Source organism: Malaya genurostris, chromosome 2 (genome assembly GCF_030247185.1).
Source record: "Malaya genurostris strain Urasoe2022 chromosome 2, Malgen_1.1, whole genome shotgun sequence".
In the NCBI taxonomy this organism is placed as follows: Eukaryota; Metazoa; Arthropoda; class Insecta; order Diptera; family Culicidae; genus Malaya; species Malaya genurostris.
Window position 1 is genome coordinate 10961318 of NC_080571.1, and position 22477 is coordinate 10983794.

Genomic DNA, 22477 nt, shown 5'->3' on the forward strand with positions numbered 1-22477 from the left:
CGGTCAGATCGACCCGACTTCGATTTTTTGTCTGCTTCGGTTATGACTGAGCGCAGCAGTGTGCATGTGCTCATCCTTTGCGAAGCAGAGAAATAAAGCCGGTCGAATTGCAATCAAAAGTTTTGAGTTTCACACCTTCCTTGTGAATTTCGACCCGCATCGGTACGATCGTACCAGGCATTACTGGAAGCATTCTTCTCTCTATATTTGGCCATTCATGCCACACCCACAGATCGCCTGCCTTACCAAGTACTCCTTGTAGACTTTGTTATACCTTCTTATCCCGGAACATCTTCAGAATCTCCGGGCGGAACTTGCTGACGAAAAACATCAATTCGTAGATCGGCTTAACGTCCTCTTGCTGTTACTTCGAAGCAATCTTGATAAACACTTGACGGATAATATTCTAGACAAGTTGTACCCAAAATTTCATCAGTTTTTACCTATGAACTAAAAAGTTATACACAAACGAAAGTGTTGTACACGATCTTTATATGAATGTAATCAATTTATTCCATCTATATATATCCAATTAATATATATATTTTCAACTTAAATGCAATATTGTCTAGCTACACATTGGAATCTGCTCTAGATAGGAAAAAAACACATTTATCAGACATACATACATAAACTATTTTTAAAAAAAGACCTTTCTTCTCCTAAGCATTTCGGTCCCCTTCCCAGCCTCCTTCTTTTTGTATTTACATTAACAATTGATATCGCCGGCACAGATATTTACTTCAGTCAATTAGTATAACTTCCCTGTGAAACGCGAACACTAAACAATAAATGTTATTAGCACATGATACGCATCTAACCAACAAATCCAACAACCACTTGCTAACTATTGCTCTTACATAGATCGGATGTCTTGAAAGAATAAACGAAATCGAGCAAGGCTTGCTTGCTTCGCTCACTTTCGCTCAATATCACAGTTGATCTGAAGAGAAGAACTAAAACCAAATCGATTTGGGAGAATTTGATAGGAATGGAAAGGGAAGTATCAACAGAGGGGTTTGCCATGTGTGCTTCACAGTCTAGAATCGGATTTCACCTCGTTTAATCTGTTCGAACACTTCCTTGGTGAGACTTTCATAGTTTCCTTTCGGTGATAGATAGTATATAGCATCCTCGACTACATTTGGATCGAATTCTTCCTTCTGCAGATCAATCTTTTTCAGCTTATATGTTCCGGTCATATCCACTTTGGTAAGAAGACGTACAAATAGTGGTCTAGCGTAGGAAGGCAAAGTTTCCTTCAGAGTTGATGCCAGTTTAACTAGGTCTACTTGACGATCGGGATCCAAAATAGCCGCCATTCCCGCTCGACCTTCCATGTTGGGAACCTCAACGCCATACACGACAGTATCTCGATAGCCGGACGCGTTACTGACCTCGGCTTCCACTTCGCTGGTTGAAACGTTTTCTCCCTTCCACCGAAATGTATCGCCGGTACGATCAACGAAAAACAAATATCCTCGTTCATCGGCGGATAGAAGATCACCCGACAGGAAAGCTGAATCTCCCTTGTGAAAAATATCCCGAACAATTTTTTTCTCTGAAGCGACTTTATCCACATAGCCCAGGAACGCACGACTTGGGTTGTTAGGAATGATTTTCCCGATGAATACGCCCGGTTCATTTGGTTTGCACAGCTGAAAATTGAAAAAAAAACGGCTAAGCATTACAACCGAGATAAACTACTCGGATAGGATGTACCTGACATAAACCGTCCTTGCCTCGGATCGGTTCCCCAGTTAACGGATCTGCTCGAATGATGGAGATCGGGTAGACGGTTGGAATGATACGGGATACGAAACCGATTGCACCCATCGTGTTGTCCATGTTAGCTGTGGAGCGTCAACCGGTTAATGATGATCATTTTTCGACTGAAGTATTTTTGAATAGCTTACAAATATTTGCGTTGCCTTCCGTAGCCCCGTAGAACTCGGCAACTTGCGGAATGTTGAACCTTTCAACAAACTGCGGCCAAATCTGCGGTCGTAATCCATTTCCGAATATGACTCTTACTTTGTGTCCCTTGTCAGCAGGAGAAGCCGGTGTGGCCAGGATGTAACGGCACATTTCACCGATATATTGACCGACCTGTTGGGAACAAACAACGCACTGTAATACGAATGTAATTGGCCAGAGTAAGGTGATCTACTGCATTACCGTGCAATTGTACTTTTGGCAATCAACAAAGTATTGAGACGCAGAGAATTTCTTCCTTATCACAACGGTTCCCCCAAACAGTAGCGCCTGTCCGCAAGACATCAAACCGCCGGCGGTGTGATACAGCGGAAGAGGAGTGTAGAAGATGTCACTACTCCGGAAACCTGACATGATGCGAATAGCTGCCGTAATGAATACGAATCTGAAATATTTGGAACAGCATTAGATACATAACTTTCTACCACATCGATTACTAACTGTACCTCGCGTGTGTAATGACGGCAGCCTTCGGCAGTCCGGTCGTACCGGATGTGTAGATGTACACCAGTCGATCATGGTGGTCGGGTTTCTTGACACCGGAAGTCGGTTGCTCCTTCGAAGCGGACTGTAACAACGTTGCCATATCCTTCGAGTTAGGCAACACCGCTTCCTGGACGGTGTCGTTTAGCTGGTACAGAGCAATAGACGCCGGAAGTGAATCGCTGATTTCGGAAACCGCGTCGCACAGGCTTTGACCATACAAAAGAGCGTTGCACTTGGCCACGGTGATACTGTGCAGCAAAGTATTCTTCCGTAGATTGTTGTTGATCAATGGAATGACTATTCCCAGTTTCGAAAGACCCAACCAGGTGGCTACGAACTCGGGTCGATTCTCCAGCAGTAAACCTACAATGTCGCCATGTTTGTAACCGTGCGTGTGGAATACGTTTGCTACCCGATTAGAGTAGTCGCTGACCTATCGTTCGGACGAGATATTTTCCTTACTGTCCTTTCGACATAAAGTGTAAAAATCATTTTTAGTTACCAACCTCTCTGAAAGTCCATTCCTTTCCCTCGAAGATAAAGCAAGCCTTCTCCGGTTGTTTGGCGACATATTCGGCAAAGATCTCAGCGATGCTGGAGTTCTGTCGGGCATATTTCTTGACCAATCCCTGCAGTTTGATGTAACGTATCAGTGCTCTGTAAATAGATGAATAGACACGGTAAGAGGGTGGAACGGCAAATAAAATCCAGCATTACGCAACAGTTTGTGGGTAAACTTCGTTCAGTTGGTGTTTAGCAAATAGCAGAAGAATTTGTTTTGTACGATAGGAGATGTCGAATAATCGATCGATTAATCGAGTAATCGTATAATATTCCTGACCAAATTTATTCGATTTGTATGAAAATTGTCCACAGCCCCAAGCAAATCAGCGAGCCTTTCGTCATATAAATAACGTTAGGCCTCACCTCTGATCCTTCCGGATGATTGGCAATAACAGTAGAAAGCAATAAAAACAAAAATTGCAAGTCACTGAGATATTCATTTGCGAGTAAGATAGTCATTGTTACGTGGAATTTATCTAAACAAAATCATTGCATTGCACTATGGTCCGAAACGGGAAATTAGCGTGACAAAAATATTTTCACTATTAAATATTAGTTTTTTGTAGTTGGTGTCTTCACAAAAGTTGTTTGTAATCAAATGACGCTCCTTTTGATGAAAAAAGTTACTAGGGTGGTCCTCATTTATATTGAAATCTGAAATCTAACTTTCTCAATTCAACTCAAAAATGATTTTGTTGTACAATAAAGTTGTAGAAAATTTTGTTACAAGCAACTTTGTTGAAAAAAGCACCTCTCTAGCTTTACATTTGATAGAGTTACATCAATTTTCCCGAGTAAAGTAGGGTGTGTCTCATTTCTCGAAAGAACAATGTATGAAACATTTGTAGAACTAATTTGATACTATTATTTTGCTCAAGAAAGTATGTTGATACGTTAAGGCGTTTAAGAGTTATGCAATGTTTTTGATTTTTTTAGAGTATTTTTAAAACTAATTTAAATAGGGTAAGGGCTCCCTATTTCATCTCATTTGTAAGAACGTCGCTTTCAAACCCCGATTTAGCCATTAAAATCACTGTAACTATTTCATATTACTGCTTCATTCGCCTTGCTCCACGTTGAAAATTGATTCACATTTCTTGAAAATTCAACTAATATATACAAAACAGCTAAAAACACTAATGATGTTTTCACTACTCTGCTCCTAATTTCATCTCAATGGATTTTTATCCATCCTATCGTTGATCTTTTATTCATCCTATAAATTAGCAATGGCGACAGCAATCAAAACAAAATATTCCACTATTACACTCCCACCCGCATTAGCATGGCTGCCAGATGGCTGACTAAACGCTGCCAGCTGGAAAAATATGGCTTGCAGACATTCTGGTGACCGACTGCCTTACCGCTGCCAGATATACAACTCAAACGATACAACCGTACCCACAAGGATTTTTCCACATTATTATTATTGGTAAAAAATTTACTCGTTGAATTATCTAATTAATGGGGCAATAACTTACGGAGATCTAAAGAACTATCATTTAACATCATTTTATTAGTGAAAACAGATAGAACAGATATAGACTTTCTATGCAAAGTAATACATATTTTCTATGAAATTACCTGGCATCTCCGTGCACAGCCGATGGAACACACACACACTTCACAGCGTTATGTTGGCGTATAGAGGAATGAAACCAGTGCTACTAGATTTGCCACAATGGTTATTTCATTAGTATTTAACACGTTCTTTCTGGTAATATTCGAAGCAGAAACAGTTTTATTGAAATATTAATATCAATAATATAATTAAACTAATGTCACGGATACCAAAAAACATACTTTTTGATGAGATTTTGAAGAAGAAAAACAATTTTTGTTTTGTAACATTATGAGATAACTTGGCAACTTTGCGAAACCAAATGAGATGAAAACAAAGCGCAATCAAGTGAACTAAGTGAAAAACTTTCATCTCATATTTTTGAAGACTTTTATTGCTTGTCGGGTAAATTTTGAAGTTTTTAATAGTTAACTAAACAAGTGGCAAGTGAACATAACTAATTATGAAGTCATCCAGCATTCAATGGTAGTGTAATTGTGCGAAATAGTGATCATGTTTTGAGACGAATCGATTAGTAGATGTTCAGAAACATTACGAACTGTAAATCTTGAGATGAAAATGTGTCCTAAATTGAAAAGTGAGTTTATTTTATATGAAAAAAACGATCACCGAAGAATTTAAAACCATTTCTTTCAATAGGAAAGTGTGACAATAGCTTTTCAAATCACTTTAAAACATTTCACAGTTTGCTTCCGGTAGGTTGTAAAATTTTATTCATGTTCAAAGTTATGAGGTGAAGGGATGAGATGGATATAGGAGCTCAGATGAAATAGGGAGCCGTTGCCCTAAGTCAAAAAAATAACACCCTTCCAATTTTCTCTTAAATTTTTACTTGTATTATGATTTTTCAGGAACCGCATAGGATACATTTTTATCGATCTGGCATCTAATAAATATTGATATTTGAAGCTTGACTAGTTTTTGATGAATAAACAATCATAACTTTTTACTGGTAGCTCATATGAAAAAGCTTAGTTGAGCCAAATTGTGCGCAATGATTAGTTCAACAACTCTTCAAAAGATAACTTTTCGATAGAACGTTCCACAAAAAACTTAGAACAAAAAAGTGATTTTTTGGGAGCCACCCTACTTTTACTCGGGAAAATTAATGTAACTCGATCAAATGTAGAGCTAGAGAGGTGCTTTTTTAAGCAAAATTGCTCAAAATAAAATTTCCTGCAACTTTATTGTACGACAAAATCATTTTTGAGTTCAATTAAGAAAGTTAGATTTCTGATTTCAATATAAATGAGGACCACCCTAGTAATTTTTTTCATCAAAAGAAGCGCCATTTGATTACAAACAACTTTTGTGAAGACACCAACTACAAAAAACTAATATTTAATAGTGAAAACATTTTTGTCACGCTAATTTCCCGTTTCGGACCATAGTGCATTGAAATATGACAAAGATGAGCCTGGAACTAATTTGAAATCTAAAGTTTAACCCAACAATAATATTCGATCATTGAATTCGGAAATTCTGACGTCGCGTGAAGGTGAGTAGAGGCTGACGAGAGCTGTCAAATAAAATAAAAAGCTCTCGAAACTGCCAACATTTCGGATTTAATGTTTTGAGTTGCTGCCAACATGACAGATGAGATGTCGTCACTCTAACACATGGATCAATAGGTCTCGAGACTAAAGCAGAGATGGCGCTCGTAGTAAACCAGTAACCACGTCTTTCTAGAGTACTAACCTTTGCTTGAAACGGGTCAAAATTTTAAGTCGATCCGACCAGAAACAGCTGAGTTATCGAGGTTGGAGTAAAGTCGTTTTGTAGTTTGTTTAAAAAATGAAAAAAACGAGTTTCGTGTTTTGATAAAACATTGTTTTTTAATGGGTAAAAACACCGTGCAAGCGAAACAATGGATTGAAAAATGTTATCCGGACTCTTGTCCATCAAAAGCAACGATTCGTCGGTGGTTCGCCGAGTTTCAACGTGGTCGTACCGACACAAATGACGCGGAACGCTCGGGTAAACCTGTGGAAGCCGTTACACCGAAAAATGTGAGTGAAGTGACAAAAATTATAACGAAAGATCGTAAAGTGAAGCTCTGTGAGATTGCTGAGATGACACAGATATCATATGGAAGTGTATTTACTATCCTTCATGAAAAATTGAGCATGAAAAAGGTTTTTTTCCAAGTGGGTGCCGCGATTGCTTTCGATGGAACAAAAACAGTCGATGAAAACAATGGCGAAATTGAACGAATTGGGCTTTGATCTGACCCCCCAACCAACCCCATACTCGCCAGATTTAGCCCCCAGTGACTACTGGCTCTTTGCTGATCTTAAAAAAATGCTCCAGGGAAAAAGATTTGGCTCAAATGAGGCGGTCATCGCTGAAACTGAAGCTTATTTTGAAGCGAAAGCTAAATTTTTTTTATATACATGGTATTGAAAAATTGGAAAAACGTTGGAACCATTGTATCACCCTAAAAGGAAATTATGTTGATGAATAAAAAATAATTTTGCAAAAAAATAGTTGTTTCCATTGCTAGTCTCGGGACTTATTGATCCATGTGTTACTTCACCAAGCGTTCGGAATTCTTACTGCACGAGGGAAAGAGATTGTAATGTTTATTCGATCTATACTTGTACTACCGAGAATACTCGCATAACCAGACTTACTTTCTCAACTATCTTCAACCCATTTGTTATTTGCTCTACCCTACAAACACTTCTGTTCCTTATTGGCGGAAAACAATGTCCAGTAGTTTTTCCTCATCTAAATCAAATGTTGTACCATTCAAAGAGTTCTGAAGAGAGCGACAAAAAATGATGAGCTGAAATTATCAGATTAAAGCAATACGGTGGTGGCTGATGCATAACTCCCCTAATCAGCTTCACGATGAAAGAGGAAACCTATCCGATTTACCAGCCTTTTTGTTGATGTGGACCACATCTTTATTATCTATATAGTGATGTGAATTCAACGAAGTTCAGTCAACTTGTTTGGATTAGTAATAATATTTCTCCTACGGATAGGAAATATTTCCACGCTTAATGCTTAATGAATGGATAAAACATCATATGCATAAGCGAAACTGTGACAGAACATAAATATTAGTGAAATTATTACTAATACTTCAGTCTCACATTAAACATGCCGGATGAATGTTGCTACCACAGCAAGCATCACGTAACAGTTCGGCTGAAAAGTTCGTATCGTTTAATAGAAACACACATTTTTTTGCCAAAATTCGTTTTTATTATTCAAAATAATTGCCATCAGAGGCGATACAGCGATTATAGCGATCTTCCAACTTTTCGATACAATTTTTGTAGTACGATTTGTCCTTTGCCTCAAAATAGGCCTCAGTTTCAGCGATTACCTCTTCATTGCTTCTAAATTTTTTACCAGTGAGCATTCTCTTGAGGTCTGAGAACAGGAAAAAGTCACTGGGGGCCAAATCTGAAGAATACGGTGGATGAGGGAGCAATTCGAAGCCCAATTCGTTCAATTTCAGCATGGTTTTCATCGACTTGTGACACGGTGCATTGTCTTGATGAAACAAAACTTTTTTCTTCTTCAAATGAGGCCGTTTTTTTTAAATTTCTCCCTTCAAACGCTCTAATAACGCTATATAATAGTCACTGTTGATGGTTTTTCCCTTTTCAAGGTAGTCTCGATCAACTTCACTTTACGGTCATTGAAAATCATTTTGTGGTTTTTTTTCACGTTTTCATCGGTAACAGCCTCTTTTGGACGTCCACTGCGTTCATCGTCTTCGGTGCTCATATGACCAGCACGAAATTTTGCAAACCACTTACGAATTGTTGCTTCGCCCGGTGCAGAGTCTGGATAAAACTCATCAAGCCATTTTTTGGTATCGGCGGCACTTTTTTTCATCAAAAAGTAGTGTTTCATCAACACACGAAATTCCTTTTTTTCCATTTTTTTCACAATAACAAAAGAACCTCCATTAAAAATGCAATATCTCACAAACTAATAATCAGGCAGCTGTCAAATTCATACACGTATCTTTTGAAGGATGGTACTAATTGAAAATGGTATGGATTTAATTCTAGTGGCGCCCTCTCATAGAAACGATACGAACTTTTCAGCCGATCTGTTAAAGCTTTTGAAAAAGTTTCGTTGCTCTGACAGGTTTGCTTTGATGTGGTGTAATTAGCTCGCACGCGCTGGTCGTCGTTACGCGTGACACTCGCTCTTTGGCAGCAAGCTATGCATTATGCGTGTTTGGATGAAATGCAAGTTTTAAGGGCTGAGGCCAGTGTGTTTTAGGGCGTTTTAAAGAGCTATTTTCACGCTTCAAATCTGATTTTCTCAGAAACGGCGACGAATATGAAAAAAACCCAATTGACAATCTCTTAGAAAATTAGTTTAGATTTTTCTGTGAAAATTTCAGAATGATTAATTGACTTTAGCGGTCGGGAAAGTCTTTTTTTCTGAAGGAAGAATTGCATAGCAGAAAACTGAAACTTTCAACTTGTTCATTGAATATCTCGCCTTCAAAAGCATGGATCCAAAATTCTATTCTGACAATGTCTAGATAATATAATTTAGATGCGATTAGTGCATAAAAACATATATGTTGTCACGATGAAAATTAAGTGAAAGTCATTTTTGTGGAGGTAAGTCGATTTCTATGTCGGCGCCATTTTAGTTCCCTGGCAACGTAACGAAACATGAGAGAGAAATAAAATCGGCTCATGAAGGCTGCGAAACAAGCGGTAGCTTTCTTGGATTTTATGTGATGTAGTCAAACTTTCTTGGCAACCCTGCCACATCGAGAGTCATTTCCCACATTTGCGAGAGAGCATGGAGAGAAATGTAATACGCACAGCGAGCCACGTGGTTTTACGCGACCTACTGGGCTCAGACCTTAAGGTCTGAGGACAGAGGGTCGCGTGTTGAGTTTTAAATCGACCACGTGGCTCGCTCAATTTCCGTTTGCGCATCGTATTTCTCTTGTACTCTCTCGTATATGAGCAAACTGTACCTAGTTGCAGCATACATTTTATTATTTTGATGAGAAGTTGTATCACATTAATCTATCGTATGGGTTGGACATTACATGAATTCCAATGAACAATGAAAAAATATTTAACTTTCACAAAGATTGAATGTCTGTGTGTTTGGCAGCCTTGTCGAGCCAATTTTATTTCTCTCTCCTTTTTCAGAATGCTATTAGGAAACCAAAGCGAAAAAAATGGCGGATGCATTGAAACTGACATTGTTTCACAGAAAAATACAAGACTTTATTTTTATCGCGATAACATACATATTTTGATGTACTAATCGCATCTAAACTAAATTATCTAGACTTTGTCACGGTAGATTTATGATTCAAGCTTTCAAAGCCGAGATATTCGATGAACAAGTAGAGGTATGCATTTCCGAGCGTTCCAATTTTCAGCAGTTCTTCAATCAGAAAAAAATACAACACGACCGCTAAACTCAATGAGTCATTCTGAAAATTTCACAAAATATTTTCAACTAAATTTCGAAGTCATTGTCAGGTGGGTTTTTCGATATTCTGCACCGTTTCCAAGAAAATTTAATTTGAAACGGGAAAATAGCACAAAACCTACCACTTTACGGTACTGTCCTCAGCCCTTAAGGGCAAATGATGCAAAATGACTCTCGAGTTTGACCGCATCACATAAAAACCAATGAAGCTACCGCTTGTTTGGCAGCTTTTTGGGCCGATTTTATTTTTCTCTCATGTGTCGGAGCAGAAAAAATGGCGCCGCCATAGAAATCGATTTACCTTCACAAAAATAACTTTCACTTCATTTTTATCGCGACAACATATATGTTTTTATGCACTAATCGTATCTAAATTATATTATCTAGACATTGTCAGGATAGATTATTGATCCATGCTTTGGAAGGCGAGATATTCAATGAACAAGTTGAAAGACGGCGTTTTCAGCAATACAATTCTTCCTTCAGAAAAAAGACTCTCCCGAGCGTTAATGTCAATGAATTGTTCTGAAATTTTCGCAGAATAATCTAACTAAATGTCTAAGTGATTGTCAATTGGGTTTTTTGATATTCGTTACCGTTTCTAAGAAAATCAGATTGGAAGCGTGAAAATAGCCCTCTAAATCACCCTAAAACACACTGGCCTCAGCCCTTAATGAAATTCGGAATGGAAAGGGTTTCAAATTAGTTCTTGATAGCTTTAGTTTAATTTTTAATTTCAATTAGAAAAAGTTGTTTTATAATTAGGGAATTTTTTTTTATTTAAATTCCATCTAACTGCTATCTACAGTTTCTTCAAGTTTTATACTTAAAGCTATGCACTAAAACAGTCAACTTAATACGTGACTTGATACATGAAATAAACCGGAATGACGGTTTTCCAAACTCGCAAAACTCCTCGACTGTCGGAAGGTTCAAATCATTCCGGTTATTGGTTCACGTCGACTGATAAGACAAGCAACAGATACGAACAGTATAACAGCAGTTCGGATCTGTGAATTTTTTTTTGCAATTTTAGATATGAAATCCATTAGTCGATCAGCTTTTGCGATTACAACCGTGTCAGTTTTTGATCTAGCTGTACACCAAGATCACTGATCCGGTCAGCTCTTTGGAGGATTGTACCATCAATGCAGTACTCAAAGATAATTGATTTTTTTGATACGATGAAACGACACGACAATTCTTAACATCACATCGTTGAAAAATAAGATAAATAACAATGGGCTTAGGTTACTACCTTGTTGCACACCAGATAAGTTCGTGAAATTCGAAGACGTTATCGAGACGTTCTTAACACAGAGAGTTCTATCCGTCAAAAAAGATTGCTACCAGTATATCGTTCAGAAATCTAAAGCTTGGCTATGAGAACTTAGCAGTTAATCGAATCGAAAACTGTTTTCAGATCTGTATATTTCTTTATATTTTATACGAATTCAAATTGATAGTTGATCGATTGTATGAATTGTGAAACTTTTCCCCTTTTCATTACTAGAATTTTGAAAGATTTTTGACGTCCATTATCTCATTTCGGATTTGCATATTTTATTGAAATATACTATCAAGATGCTGTACATGATTCATTTCTGCCTTTTAGAAGGATCAAATTGTGGAATTCTCTACGATATTTAGCACAGTTCGGAACATTTTTCTCGAACGATTTTCCCACAGCGAAAAGTGCACGTAGCAAATCAAATTATTTTGGATTTTCACTAAACTGATGATTTTTACCTTCGATACCTAGTTATCTTAATAGCTCTTTAGATAACGTTTAGAGCCATTAAAACGGCTGATTTTATATAATGTCCACTTTTCGTTTCTCGTTTTCTTTCTCTCCAATGCAAACGACCAGCAGCTCTGTTGTCTGATGTAATCGTTCTTGCTTGCATTGAAACTAGTTTTGCGAACAAACCGACACATCCACTCCGCAGTGCCAATTGATGCAAAACTGGTTTAATGCGTCTTCTCGCCTTGACGACCGGAACGCAAATGAGAACTACGACCTGAGCGTTTGAGGTTTTTAACCACACAGAAGGTGCGCTCTCTGATGCCGCTGTTTGGATGCGTCTTCTCGCCCCGACGTCTGCTTCCATCCAACGCGTAAAAAGAAATGATCGATTTTTGACCACGGTTTCCCTTTTACAATGTTCAGTAGAAGATATGTGCCTGACTACCCCAAAATCGTCGTCCTTGCGCGAAAAACCATAGCGAAAGTAAAGAGTTTTCCGCGTTGTTTTCAAATTTTGAGAAAACTTAATTTTTGAGTTGTTTGAGGTTATCTCACATTGTTCAAAATATTATCCTAAATTCCTGATCATATTTTTGATGAAATAGTGAAAGAATTATGTTGCTACCATTAATACAAGTCGAGATATTCACGAATAAGTTCTACCCATTCTTCCATATGACTAATTTTGAAAAGGTGCCCCATAGTAAAGTAAGTCGTATTCACGAAAAAAAAACAACAGCGGGAATACTGAGAAAGAGTTTCTTAGTGGCATTCGTAAACCTATCAACTCCGAAAGTTTACTCGATTCGGCCGGACCGAACACGCTTCTGAAGTGCGCTCGCGTTTGTGTTGTTGATCCGGAGTGAACAATGGTACCCAGCGGCTAGAAAAATTTTTCATCAGCAGAATCTCGTCCAAATATGACGAGTGACTTCAGTTCTAGTTCTTGTGGTATCTGTTACCCTGAGCACCTTCACTTTCCGCTCAGCCAACTTCACTTCATTTATATTTTTGACATTCTTCTGCATCGGACTTCATCCGAAATATTCCAGCCCTACAATATTAAAGTAACTTTTCTTCAGTTCCCTTTGTCGTTTCACCCCTCGGAACAGCAATCAGCTGTCAAAACAGAACAAATGGCTGTATCGAGCTGAAATTTGACATTTCTTTCCTTGCGACTGTAGTGCGTTCTGGCGGTTATTTTCACCCCACCTAGGGGTTTTCATCCAAGCAACCTAAAGTTCCATAATTACTAAAAAACATCGTCTTTCTTGTTGCTTAAAAAGAGCTTTTGGTAACTTGAAAGTACCGAACAAGTTTCACGGGAACTTTCTCACTGCATAGAAGCTGAAAAATGTATTCTAGAAGCTGCTTTGAAGTTTATTCAGTTGCGTCGCGAGAACGTTCAATTGCGCTATTCATAAACTTCGTAAGCTGCTTACGCCAAAGCAGTCCCTTTTATCCCAACCTTTTGGCTTGCGAGCCACATGCGGTTTATTGGTTGTAGGACTACAGTAAGGTATAGCTTCATATGTCAATTTTATTTATTTTACTAAATCTTGGTTTATTTTTCAAAAGGGCGTATAAGCAAGGAACAGTTTCTCTTTAATCACTCTCTCTTTCGATTATTGTGATGTGATTAAAAAGATTTTCTTTGATATAACACTTTTCTGTTTGAAAGTCGAAAGTTTCGGGTATCATTTCATGCAAAGAGTTGAGTGATAAACGTGGAAACCGCTTGGTAATTAATAGAAGAGAAAGTAAACAAAGAGAAACTGTCACTTGCTTATACGCCCTTTTGAAAAATTAACCGAGAAATGAAGTAAAAGATTTGGGACGACAAGAAAATATTTGTGGCTCTTTGAGAATCATGAATATTTTGTAAAATTTTAATTTTTACTTTTCCGACATAAACAGTTCCCGACCAAGATTTGAAAACCTCAATTTTTAACCTTATAGTTATCTAGTACTGCAAAACCAGCAAGGTTATCTCTTAAATTTTTCACAACCTAATGAGAATATTTATGAATGCATGAAACAAAAATGCAATTGTTATCTTTATTACAGTCTAACGTAATCGCGATCAAATAAACGATGAACGACCAATTTTTGGTTATTGAATAATGCATTCTGCAACGTGGTTGAAGAAGGTTTGATCGAATACAGTGTCTGGAGTTTATTTCTTCTAGCAAGTTTTCAATTTGGCTATCTCATTGCAGAATCTTTTTTTGATATGTCTTTCGTTGGATGAAGATAAAATGGTAACGCCAACTTTGTGTGAATACTTCACAATGCGTGGCCCTAATCGAACCTATTGAAACGCATTCACACTCCCTGACTAGTTCCATAACCGTACCTACGTAACCAAATAGACACGATCGACCATGCGTAACCTAAAACAGAATAGTTTCGATCAGCTAATGCACTGCCCATACTCGCATATCAGTCCCATATCGATTTTCGCCAATATTGAGTTAGCTTGAGGAATGCAATCACAATATACTTTCAAAAAATGCAATAAAAGTTGAGGGTTTGTTCAGTAAAATGTGAAAAAAATATCAACTCATGTCTGTCCCATATGCAAAGTACCCGCATATCAGTCCAAATGCAGTTTAGTGCAAATTTGGAATAGCAGAGATGTATAATCGATATTTCATGTAATAATATCATGATTTAGCATTAGGTAGCACAATCAATCAAAAAAATCTAAAATAGAATTTTAAAAGTCTTTTTCTCGACATGCTGATTTTCCATATGGGACTGATATGCAAGTATGGGCAGCGCAGGCTGATATTGGAAGGCAAATAAACTAGACGAAGTCATCGAATGCAAACCAGTTTGCAGCAATATTCGAAAGCAATATACTGTTTACGTTCAGTTTTACAGCAGACGTCTAGGAAAGCTTTATCGCCATCACTGCTGTGATCGATGAACCGAGAGATTAGAAATCCGTACCGAAAGTCCAGTCTTATCTACCCGCTATTAATATGACAGAATTTCAAAAATCATTTGGTTAAAGTTTATCAGCAGGCTGTGGGTTAAATGAGCAGGCTATGGATGAAGCTCTCGAGTGCTTTGCTTGAGCGGGGGTTTTCTGTAATGCATTCCAACGGATAAGATTTTGATTCACATCATCATGTTATTACATGAAGTTTCGAATTTAAGCATTAGCGAGAAGCTCCTCGCTGCGGATAGTATTTATTAATGCAGTTCCAAAAACACGTTCTAGACTCGTTCAACTTCCCAAACATTCCTACGACCTGCAGCAACAAAGTGCGTTATCACATGGAAAAACGTGCATGTTTAGTATGCAACAGGTTTCGGTTAGTTCCAAACACAAAGCACGCAACAACGATAGACAGACGACGCCAGAAAAGCACGTCATACACGTCTGCGATCGTGTTACTCTGAGCATTCAGAATGATTTGAAAACAAAATACTATTTTCAGATTATCTGTTCTGACCCAAGAAGATTGGTACTTTTTGAGGCATGACAAACATAAAATATTGAATTGAATAGACAATGACGGTGTTAATTTTTGCTTTGCATCCAAAATTCACCGCAATTAATATCGATACAAACCATCGAAACCCCTGCTTTCTATTAATTCTTCGCAGCTTAGCTACGGTTGTTTCATTAAAACCCCATTAATGCGAAGTTTCTTCGTGTTGTTTGTAAGACACATACTACCCTACTAAGTAGGTCCGTGAAAACAGCCTTGCATAATAACCGAACAAACGACTTTCGGTTGTTGTTGTTGTTGTTGTTGTTTCTGTCGCGACTTCCATGTATTGTCGGACGCAGCACTTACTGATCGCAATTGCTCGGAAAGGCTAATTATTCGCCGTTCCGAAACAGCACTTTTCGATCTCGGCGCATATTGATTCACTCTCAGGTCAACAGTTTACTAGTTGCTATCGAGGGGTCTCACATTGAACGAGCGAATATCTTCTCTCTGGTAGCCTCGTGCAGATAATATCCTCTAGTTCAATGTTACACACCATGTCGAATAATGAGTATCAGTTCATTGAGTGGTGAAGAAACGAAACCGGTTTCTGTTTCAATCCATGTAACATTGCAACAACAAAAAAAAACGTTGTAGTAGGCTACGTCTCGATGGTCTACGATCTTAATAGTTGATGCAGTGAAGTAGCGAGAAAAGCAAATGAAAAAAAAAACCCGCTTAGTTTCACAACTCAAGGTTCTTCGGAGATGTACCGTCAACCTGAATAATGACGGTTTTTCTTGTAGGGGGGGCTAGTCAATTTGAAACACAATCACTACACTCACTTTGCGTCACGCGGCACCGTCACGGCCGCGATGTACAGCCAGCGCCATTTTCCACTGGCAATCAGTACGGCCAGCAATGCGATCAGGATCGCTGGTAATCCGAACTCCCAACCCATGTAGTACCAGATGAGAACTATGCCCGCGATCGAAGCACCAAAACACACGAACTGAATCACGTACAGAAACACCAATCCGACGCGGTCGCTGGTTGAATGTGGACTGCCGCTCGGGGTAGTAGCCCTCGTTGCGTCTATCGTTTCTGCTGAAAACGCTGGTGACGTCGCCGGCGATGAGAGATAGCGCGATTTGCCATTTTCAGTTTCCACCTGTCCCTTTTCTATGTCGATGACGGATGACTGCAATTAAAAGAGAAGAAAAAACAACTTTTTAGGACATCGGAGTGCATCGGAATAAACTTAAAAGCTTATTACGGCCTGCTGCGTCGGTTGCCGCTTAACGGGAGCTTTTTAATGTGACTGCTCCGTCATTACGCGTTACCTTCCAAAATGTGCAAAACTCTACTGCAAAAAATTGTACACTGAAAATAATTTGCACACTAGCATCGCGTGCAAAGCATCTGAATTATCGCTACTTGTAGAACACATGCAATTAACTCATAAAATGAGTGTTGATATCATGCTACATTTATCTCAAATGCACGTCAAAATGATAAGATATATCGTTACCTCTAGATTCTATATGAATTTCAGAAATTAAAAAAATGAAATGAAGTGTTTGACACATGTAGTTCGATTTAATGGGAAAACACATCACGTCCAAAGGAAAAACACATTGAAGCTAAGTGGAAAATAAATAAAAATGCAATGAAAATAGTGAATTTGCACATAAAATCTTAAAACAAATCCCTTTGGTTATGGATTGAAATGAAAAGCATATTAAATTGAAGTGCTGTTTACGTATGAATCGATCGTGCAAATTTTTATCGGTGTAGTGAAATGTTGCTTCTTTGACCACGGAACCACTCGCAACCGTAATACAACTAAAGAGTAAGTTTCTTTTCTGAATTCGATTGTTTAAAATTTCTAGCTAGAATATGGGTCAAGTTGAGCTGAAGTAGATCGCCCGTAGTTGCACTTCGTGATTGACGGAAATGTACAATGAACCAAGAAAATGTAGCTTGGGAGAAGCAAATCATTTTCACTGTGCATACCCACTCACTCCTAACTTTTTATTAAATGGTCATTAACGATGCTGACTACTACCAAAGGCTGTGCTACTGAGGGAAAGGAAGGAATGTTAGTCCGATACTCGTTGTTTCTAGAGACCGCGGGTACCACTGTATCTCCACGAGCATCACGGGATAGGAGATTTGTTAGTAGGGAAGGAAAGAGATCCGGATATGTTTTGGTAAACAATATGATCTCAACAAAACCTGATATTTGATACTCAGGAGAAATATAATAAATAAGGAAAATATAAAATATCTCCAAGGAACGATCTCACCAGTATCCCTTTTCTCCCACTCACTCTGCTGTCGACAACGCGAGATGAAACACGATCACTGAAATAATAAAATAAAAACACTCGCGAATAGAACAAACCCTAGACCTTCAGTCTGAATGACACGATCGACTTGTAAACTTTCACACATTCCATAGAAATCCGACAACACCGACAATGACATGCAGACGGCGCTTCGATCGGTTAACAGGTTGACATCGTTGAAATTTGGGGCGCTAAATTCTCAGTTTTCGCTCCTTTAGCATCTTAAGTTTCGCGGATCAATATTATTCAATAAATAGCACTCTCACTACTAAACACACACTTGCCACACCTGCACTGTCACTCAAAATAACTATTTCAACAAAAAAAGTTAACTATACCGCATCGCACTCCCAGTGATGCCAACTTTTCAGTTCATTTCTAGCTAGAATATGGGCAGGGATGCCATTTATACAGATTTATCTGTGTTATACAGTTTTTTACAACATCATACAGATCTAATACAGAATACAGATTTTATACAGATTCCCTTAACTTAATACAGATTCATACAGATTTCACAAGAAGTTATGAAGAAAAATTGAACGCTTTTCGTCAGAGCTATCTTCAATATTTGGTTGCAGTGACGAGATGAAAGTTTATTAATCAACGGACAAATCACATATTGAAGTGAAAATTTGTGTACAGATATTTGATGATCAACACAAAAAAAAAACATTTAGACAGAGTGAGCACGAGAAAGCAGCGCCAAACTTGGCGCTGACCAAAGCGAGTAATGCGCTTACAGTAAATTAAAAGGACCTTGTCAGAGGGAAAGCTGAGCAGATTTATCGCTTGCACTCTAAGAGGACCTCTTTGGCTTGCTGACATTAGCAGACCAAAAAAGGGAAGCATACCCCACGTTTGGTCTGCTAATGTCATCCACCAGCGCGGTTCAGCTTCTCGCGTTTATTCTGTCTGCGACCTGACCTGACTTGAAGTTGCATATTAGGTCAACTTTAATTATGGTTGAAAAACCATTCATATTAAAATTCGTTTTTACATATTTTTGTGAACTACGAAGATATGAAAAATAAATGCTCATTGAAACTCTCATTCTTTAACCATAATCTGTTAAGTTTAGCGTTCAACATAATTTCATTGTAGAAATCTCATTTTATTAGTGAATACAGATAATTATAGATTTTTTATACAGGGTAGTACAGCTTTTCTCTTAAAATATCTGGAATCTCTGAATATGGGTCAAATGAAAAAAAATCTTTGTTCCGGCTGATTTTATTGTTGAACTAAACTAACTATTTATTTTATATAACTAATGTCGTTTTCGTTTTTAAATTGCACTACACTGGTGTAGCGAAAGCTGCACTGAAACCGTTCGTTTTTACCAATTGCACTACACCAGTGCTACACTTTTTCTGCACCGATACCACTGGTGTAGCACTCATCAAAAGTTTGGTGTAGCTCTGTGCAATGGAATCGTGTATTGTAGTCAATGGTTACTGTTTATGTTTTCGTCATTTTTGTTCGTTTATTCATGCCTCAGTGTAGCACTGCACCGGTGTAGTGCAAATTAAAAACGAAAACGCCATAAGTTTACTGTTTCAATGTCCCATATTATTTTCATTTCATAGAAACCAGAGCAATTTCTTTCCGCCCGAATAAACCCGGGATTTTGTTTTTCTTCCGGGGTAAAGTTTGTTCGCGTTTGATAAGTGAAATTTTGTATGCTTCTTTCATTTCCTAGGGGAGATTCAATTATTTAAGCGTATGTATTGATAATTAATAATATTTTTGATAACGGCATGTAACATTTTTTTCTATTTGATGCAGGGATCACGACCAGACTGATGGAGCATTGAATCATTGGATACCAATTATAATACCAGGCTTGATTGTTGTATGTGAATAATTCGTGTACAACGAATCGATTATTATTCTTCAATTATCGTTTATTGTCCATGAAAACAGATTTTTTATTTATTTGTTTTAGTCAATAGATACGTTATCTAAGAACGTAATTGCAAAGTTTCAAAGTCGAGCTATGAATATAATCGAAGATATAGTTCTTTAAATTTATTCGCACCAAACAATTCCTTTGAAGAGTCCAAATTTTGAAGCGTATTTTCTAGAAACCGCACCTTCAAACGATAAAATCAAAACTACGGATTCCGGTATGGAGCCAGTAAACCTTCTACTTGAAAACATTACATTGGTGAAAATCGATCAAACCATCTCTGAGAGAATAGACTGAGTTCCATTTTGGCCAATTGAATTTGCGGTGCTTCTAGAATTGGAATCGGAAACGAGTGCGCCGTGATTCTGGTTTATTCAACGTGCTTGAAAATTCCTGGTCATGATTTTACGGTGCTGATTGACTCAGTTGTGTTTTTAAGCCCAAACTTCAGTGTTGGTTTTTGTTTTCTATATAGCGTGTATGAAATTGAACAAAGCACGCCATGTGCATCATTCGTAAAAGCGTGTTGTGTTTTCTTCTTCCGTACCAGCGATTTTGAATCGTCATTTTAAATGACGGTTCGAATGTTTTGCTACTCATCGCCCTGTAATTACGGAACCGAAAGTCGGATCCGGATGAAATTTCACAGTAGCCTCGGATACAGTGAGGGCATTAATTTAAATCAAGATTAGTGAAAATCGGTTCAAGTATAGCTGTGAAATCAAAATGAGTTTTACTTTTGGAGTTTTTTTCACTACTTTCGGTGCTTCCGGAACAGAAAACGGAAGACCAGTAGTTCCGAATTATTTTTATATACCTACAAACTAACATGTTCTTTAAACTAGAAGAATTTATCGGTTAGTTTTACGGGATTTGTACCTGTTTTTTAACATCGATTGTGAAAAAATATTCATGAAATTGAAAATTTTCGACTTATCGCGCATTAGTGTCGGAATCGGAATTCGGATCCGGTTTAAATGTTCTAGAAATTTTCAAAAAACTTTCATTTAAATTTCAGTATATGAAAATCGGTTAAACCGTTTCCGATAAAATTGAGACCACATTTTTTCCTTAATTTCTAACTATTTTTATAAACTCTAGAACCGGAAGTTGGATTCAAATGAAATTCAATAGCCGACTATGGAACCATAAAATCTTTCATTTGAATCTAAATTGGTGAAATTCGGTTCAATCATTACTGAAAAAAAAGTAAATGTTTGTGCCATTTTTTATGCATATCATTCTGTATCTTTGGAACCGAAAGTCGGATCGGGATGACTATGGAATCATAATAGTTTAATTTGAATCTAAGTTTTAGAAAGTCGCTTCAGTTATCTTCGAGAAAAGTGAGTACATATTTTTGTTACATATATACACACAGGCCTCGGTTGGAAAGTAGATTTTCACAGTGATTTCATGAGAAAGAAAGAAACTTTCTCATAAAGTAGCATCGATTAGGTTCCGAGTTAAAAAGTTGTACGATGCAAGGCTTGATGTTAATTCGAACTGTTTGATTATGGATGTCGAAACCTATGTTATTTATTTATATCGTTTATTTATACCCGGCTTTGACCTAGTTACGGTCGTTCGCTGGGAAACGAAACCTACGTGAAATTCTATTACAAATCATTGTCGGAGTCACTAAATTACACACATAGAAAAATATTGTATAAAGAACCAAATTTGGGTTTTACACAACGAATAATTTTATTAGTTAGTTTGTTTCAATCAATATTTTGATAAAAATAACATAGATTTTACTTGTCAAACAAACAACATTACAGATAAATTCAATTGGAAAAATTTGTTTAAAATGAACGAACTCTAGTTTAAGTTAATTATTTTTAGCGCATTTAATTCACAAACTATTTAGTTGAAATAAATGAATTTAAATTTAGCTATTTCAATTAACGCTTATGTTTGTTATAATTACATATTTTTGTTTGTTTTTAAGACAAATGATTTTTTTTTAATAATTTGCAAGGTAATTTTTTATATTACTTTATTTCGATTTATGCTCGTTTTCAAATTCTTAACCATTATTCACAAACTACAATGAAGCCCAGGTATTTTAATTAGTATCCAATGTTTTGGTGCTTCATCAGTCCGGTCAAGATCTGCAATCAAATAATAAATAAATCAATCCAAGCGTATGATTGTTCAAAACCTACAAGCATATCAAATTTTACATTCAAAACGCGCACAAACTCTATCCGAGGGAGAAAAAACGCTGTTTATTCACGCGGAAAAAATTGCTCTGGTTTATAAGACATAAACTTAATATTGTACATTTAAATATCAGTCTTTGTTGTATCTAAACACAAAAAAGATAAAAAATAAATTGAACCAATTTTTTCTAGATATAAAGGTACAACAGAATTGAATCAACATAGACATTGGCGATAACATCAACTCAACTTTGGTTGACATGTAATAAATAGTTACTTTATTTCAACAATAGAATCAGCAAAAAAAAAATACTTTTTCATTTGACTACACCAAAATTTTGTTTCAAATCAAACAGAGAACATTGTTGATGTTGAAAGGAAAAATTGTTAAGAACAATCATATTATAGTTAGAATTCATCATAAATCAAATTTAAAAATCTACTAACAGTTTAATTTTTTAAACATGCTTCATTTCTCTGTGTGTATACAGTTCGGGAATAACAAATATCAAATCGCTCCCAAACATCGATGAAAATTGATAAATTTTGTAAGAAAACTATGATCTGACATGCTATTGGTAGCTACGGAACGATTTATAAATCCTTCATCAGAACTACTTCGTTGAACAGCGCAAAAAACATTAAGGAATGTAAACAAAAATGACATTCTCAGATAATTCGAAACCACAAGGATCCCAGTGTCTCCTGACCAGATCGTAAATTTTATCGAAATCTACGATATAAGGGTACACCATTAAAAATGCTACCTTCGTTCCAAAAGACATGA

General features: G+C 37.1%; 1 protein-coding gene across 2 annotated transcripts in view; it reads right to left on the reverse strand.

The window, feature by feature from the left end:
• Positions 1-489: 489 nt before the first annotated feature.
• LOC131432753 (long-chain fatty acid transport protein 4) overlaps positions 490-22477 on the reverse strand; it is a 90435-nt gene continuing 68447 nt past the window's right edge. For both annotated transcript variants that reach the window (XM_058599250.1, XM_058599252.1), the window contains exons 2-8: positions 16105-16460; positions 2988-3138; positions 2442-2914; positions 2179-2380; positions 1917-2109; positions 1723-1853; positions 490-1658 (exon numbers count right to left, since the gene is read on the reverse strand). In XM_058599250.1, coding sequence (XP_058455233.1) covers positions 1041-1658; positions 1723-1853; positions 1917-2109; positions 2179-2380; positions 2442-2914; positions 2988-3138; positions 16105-16460 — 2124 coding nt within the window. In that variant the 3' untranslated portion in view covers positions 490-1040. The remainder of the gene's footprint in view (positions 1659-1722; positions 1854-1916; positions 2110-2178; positions 2381-2441; positions 2915-2987; positions 3139-16104; positions 16461-22477) is intronic.